This window comes from Siphateles boraxobius, unplaced genomic scaffold, assembly GCF_051911475.1.
Source record: "Siphateles boraxobius isolate OS27281-9 unplaced genomic scaffold, OSU_SipBor_1 254, whole genome shotgun sequence".
NCBI classification, from domain to species: Eukaryota; Metazoa; Chordata; class Actinopteri; order Cypriniformes; family Leuciscidae; genus Siphateles; species Siphateles boraxobius.
In genome coordinates, this window is record NW_027508870.1 from 122,501 (window position 1) to 127,500 (window position 5,000).

Here is a 5,000-nt window from a genome sequence, read left to right on the forward strand (position 1 = left end):
AAGAGGAGTGTGTGTCAGGACAGGAGGAGTGTGTGTCAGGTCAGGAGGAGTGTGTGTCAGGACAAGAGGAGTGTGTGTCAGTAGGAGTGTGTGTCAGGACAGGAGGAGTGTGTGTCAGGACAGGAGGAGTGTGTGTCAAGACAGGAGGAGTGTGTGTCAGGACAGGAGGAGTGTGTGTCAGGAGGACTGTGTGTCAGGAGTAGTGTGTGTCAGGTGTGTGTCAGGAGGTGTGTGTGTGTCAGGACAGGAGGAGTGTGTGTCAGGAGAAGTCTGTGTCAGGACAGGACGAGTGTGTGTCAGGACAGGAGGAGTGTGTGTCAGGACAGGAGGAGTGTGTGTCAGGAGTGTGTGTCAGGAGTGTGTGTCAGGACAGGAGGAGTGTGTGTCAGGAGTGTGTGTCAGGAGTGTGTGTCAGGAGGTGTGTGTGTCAGGACAGGAGGAGTGTGTGTCAGGTCAGGAGGAGTGTGTGTCAGGACAGGAGGAGTGTGTGTCAGGAGGAGTGTGTGTCAGGACAAGAGGAGTGTGTGTCAGGACAGGAGGAGTGTGTGTCAGGAGGAGTGTGTGTCAGGAGTGTGTGTCAGGAGTGTGTGTCAGGAGTGTGTGTCAGGAGTGTGTGTCAGGACAGAAGGAGTGTGTGTCAGGTCAGGAGGAGTGTGTGTCAGGAGGAGTGTGTGTCAGGACAAGAGGAGTGTGTGTCAGGACAGGAGGAGTGTGTGTCAGGAGGAGTGTGTGTCAGGACAGGAGGAGTGTGTGTCAGGTCAGGACAGGAGTGTGTGTCAGGAGGAGTGTGTGTCAGGACAAGAGGAGTGTGTGTCAGGACAGGAGGAGTGTGTGTCAGTAGGAGTGTGTGTCAGGACAGGACGACTGTGTGTCAGGACAGGAGGAGTGTGTGTCAGGACAGGAGGAGTGTGTGTCAGGACAGGAGGAGTGTGTGTCAGGACAGGAGGAGTGTGTGTCAGGAGGACTGTGTTTCAGGAGTGTGTGTCAGGAGGAGTGTGTGTCAGGTGTGTGTCAGGAGGAGTGTGTGTAAGGACAGGAGGAGTGTGTGTCAGGACAGGAGGAGTGTGTGTCAGGAGTGTGTGTCAGGAGGAGTGTGTGTCAGGAGGAGTGTGTGTCAGGAGTGTGTGTCAGGAGGAGTGTGTGTCAGGACAGGAGGAGTGTGTGTCAGGACAGGAGGAGTGTGTGCAAGGACAGGAGGAGTGTGTGTCAGTAGGAGTGTGTGTCAGGACAGGAGGAGTGTGTGTCAGGAGTGTGTGTCAGGACAGGAGGAGTGTGTGCAAGGACAGGAGGAGTGTGTGTCAGTAGGAGTGTGTTTCATTAGGAGTGTGTGTCAGGACAGGAGGAGTGTGTGTCAGGAGTGTGTGTCAGGAGGAGTGTGTGTCAGGACAGAAGGAGTGTGTGCAAGGACAGGAGGAGTGTGTGTCAGTAGGAGTGTGTGTCAGGAGGAGTGTGTGTCAGGACAGAAGGAGTGTGTGCAAGGACAGGAGGAGTGTGTGTCAGGACAGAAGGAGTGTGTGCAAGGACAGGAGGAGTGTGTGTCAGGACAGGAGGAGTGTGTGTCAGGACAGGAGGAGTGTGTGCAAGGACAGGAGGAGTGTGTGTCAGGACAGGAGGAGTGTGTGCAAGGACAGGAGGAGTGTGTGTCAGGACAGGAGGAGTGTGTGTCAGTAGGAGTGTGTGTCAGGACAGGAGGAGTGTGTGTCAGGAGTGTGTGCAAGGACAGGAGGAGTGTGTGTCAGTAGGAGTGTGTGTCATTAGGAGTGTGTGTCAGGACAGGAGGAGTGTGTGTCAGGAGTGTGTGTCAGGAGGAGTGTGTGTCAGGACAGAAGGAGTGTGTGCAAGGACAGGAGGAGTGTGTGTCAGTAGGAGTGTGTGTCAGGAGGAGTGTGTGTCAGGACAGAAGGAGTGTGTGCAAGGACAGGAGGAGTGTGTGTCAGGACAGAAGGAGTGTGTGCAAGGACAGGAGGAGTGTGTGTCAGGACAGAAGGAGTGTGTGCAAGGACAGGAGGAGTGTGTGTCAGGACAGGAGGAGTGTGTGTCAGGACAGGAGGAGTGTGTGTCAGTAGGAGTGTGTGTCAGGACAGGAGGAGTGTGTGTCAACAGGAGTGTGTGTCAGGACAGAAGGAGTGTGTGCAAGGACAGGAGGAGTGTGTGTCAGGACAGGAGGAGTGTGTGTCAGGAGTGTGTGTCAGGACAGAAGGAGTGTGTGCAAGGACAGGAGGAGTGTGTGTCAGGAAAGAAGGAGTGTGTGCAAGGACAGGAGGAGTGTGTGTCAGGACAGGAGGAGTGTGTGTCAGGAGTGTGTGTCAGGACAGGAGGAGTGTGTGTCAGGACAGGAGGAGTGTGTGTCAACAGGAGTGTGTGTCAGGACAGAAGGAGTGTGTGCAAGGACAGGAGGAGTGTGTGTCAGGACAGGAGGAGTGTGTGTCAGGAGTGTGTGTCAGGACAGAAGGAGTGTGTGCAAGGACAGGAGGAGTGTGTGTCAGGAAAGAAGGAGTGTGTGCAAGGACAGGAGGAGTGTGTGTCAGGACAGGAGGAGTGTGTGTCAGGAGTGTGTGTCAGGACAGGAGGAGTGTGTGTCAGGACAGGAGGAGTGTGTGTCAGTAGGAGTGTGTGTCAGCACAGGAGGAGTGTGTGTCAGGAGTGTGTGTCAGGACAGGAGGAGTGTGTGTCAGGACAGGAGGAGTGTGTGTCAGTAGGAGTGTGTGTCAGGACAGGAGGAGTGTGTGTCAACAGGAGTGTGTGTCAGGAGGAGTGTGTGTCAGGAGTGTGTGTCAGGACAGGAGGAGTGTGTGTCAGGACAGGAGGAGTGTGTGTCAGGAGGAGTGTGTGTCAGGAGGGGTGTGTGTCAGGAGTGTGTGTCAGGACAGGAGGAGTGTGTGTCAGGAGGAGTGTGTGTCAGGAGGAGTGTGTGTCAGGACAGGAGGAGTGTGTGTCAGTAGGAGTGTGTGTCAGGACAGGAGGAGTGTGTGTCAGGAGGAGTGTGTGTCAGGACAGGAGGAGTGTATGTCAGGACAGGAGGAGTGTGTGTCGGAGGAGTGTGTGTCAGGAGTGTGTGTCAGGAGGAGTGTGTGTCAGGAGGAATGTGTGTCAGGACAGGAGGAGTGTGTGTCAGGAGGAGTGTGTGTCAGGACAGGAGGAGTGTGTGTCAGGAGTGTGTGTCAGGACAGGAGGAGTGTGGGTCAGGAGGAGTGTGTGTCAGGACAGGAGGAGTGTGTGTCAGGAGGAGTGTGTGTCAGGACAGGATGAGTGTGTGTCAGGAGGAGTGTGTGTCAGGACAGGAGGAGTGTGTGTCAGGAGGAGTGTGTGTCAGGACAGGAGGAGTTTGTGTCAGGAGGAGTGTGTGTCAGGACAGGAGGAGTGTGTGTCAGGACAGGAGGAGTGTGTGTCAGGAGGAGTGTGTTAGAGAGTCATCAGTGACGGGTCCCAGCCGGAGCTCTGGGTGCCTGCCATCCATTTGAAGCGACGGGAATGAATTCCTCCCGTGTGTGTGTGTGTGTGTGTGTGAGAGTGAATGTGTGAGTGTGTGTGTTTGGTTGTGTGTGTGAGATTGAGTTAGTGAGTGTGTGAGTGAGTGTGTGTGTGTGTGTGTGTGTGTGTGTGTGTGTGTGTGTGTGTGTGTGTGCGAGATTAAGTGCGTGAGTGTATGTGTGTGCGTTTGCATGTCAGAGAGTGTGTGAGTGTGTGTGTGTGTGTGAGTGTGTGAGAGTGAGTGAGTGAGTGTGTGTAAGAGTGAGTGAGTGAGTGTGTGTGTGTGTGTGTGTGTGTGTGTGTGTGTGTGTGTGTGTGTGTGTGTGTGTGTGTGTGTGTGTGTGTGTGAGAGTGTTTGTATAAACATGAACCAACATATTCCACTAACGCAAAACAAACTTTTTTTATCAAATGTTAATAATACTGAAAAACATATTTAAATAGGAGTATTATAAAGTCTTCACACACTGGAGATCAAAGGGACATGCATGTCACTGGGCCACACCCCTTTTACCAGCCCTCCCTGCTGATTGGCAGTCATGACGTGGCCACGCCCCCGTATCCAGCCCTCCCTCCTGATTGGCTGGCATGTCAGCTATAAAAACCCCACATAATGGGGCCACAGACACTCGCCGTGATCTGAACACAGAAGTTTCTTCAGAAGCTGATGATCCAGTAAGTGTTCATGACTCTCATCTGGAGGAAAAGCCCTGGATCTACAGCGGGATGGAGATGATCCGAGCCGTGCTGGTTGTGCTGGTTGTGCTGGGGCCCGTGGAGGGCAGGAGGGCCCAGCGGACACACACACCGGAGAGTTTCCCTCTGGATTTCACTGCTGTGCAGGGAAACATGGACAGTTTCATGACTCAGGTGAAGAGCTTGGCTCAATCCCTGTATCCCTGCTCGACTCAGAACCTGGACCCGGAGATGAAGCTTCGGTTCCTGAGGAACACTTCGGTCTCCTGTAACGACGGCTCACCTGCGGGGTGAGTGAAGGCTTCTTCTCGTGTGTGTGTGTAGAAACGTGTGGCGTAGTGGTGAGACTTCTGCAGACTGAAGGGTTGCAGGTTCAAACCTCACAGAGATTAATTCACTGTCCATCACTGATGTGTTCTTAATACACACTGAATCTCAGATCAATGCAGAAGATCTGAATGTGATTAATGACTGAAAGATATCCGCTCTACATATTTGTGTTTGTATATACAGTATATATATATATACAGTATATATATATATATATATATATATATATATATATATATATATATATACAGTCAAACCAAAAATAATTCAGACACCAGATATAATTTTTGCTATTTTTTTAGTGTGTGCAGGACACTATAGTTCATTTATGTAAGTGAGGAGAACAAAATAAAGTAAACTGGGACATATTACACCCAAACATTCCTCATACAGTGACTACCAGTAACATTTATAACAATTTGGGACCAAAAATGATTGGGACACTTTGAGCTGATCATGTTTTGCTGAAGTGTTTTTTCTTTAATAACTAATGCAGCTTTTTA

General features: G+C 51.7%; 1 protein-coding gene across 1 annotated transcript in view; it reads left to right on the forward strand.

The window, feature by feature from the left end:
- The first annotated feature begins 4,100 nt into the window (after positions 1-4,100).
- LOC143751387 (palmitoleoyl-protein carboxylesterase notum1a-like) overlaps positions 4,101-5,000 on the forward strand; it is a 20,640-nt gene continuing 19,740 nt past the window's right edge. Inside the window, exon 1 of the mRNA XM_077243962.1 lies at positions 4,101-4,457. Coding sequence (XP_077100077.1) covers positions 4,198-4,457 — 260 coding nt within the window. The 5' untranslated portion in view covers positions 4,101-4,197. The remainder of the gene's footprint in view (positions 4,458-5,000) is intronic.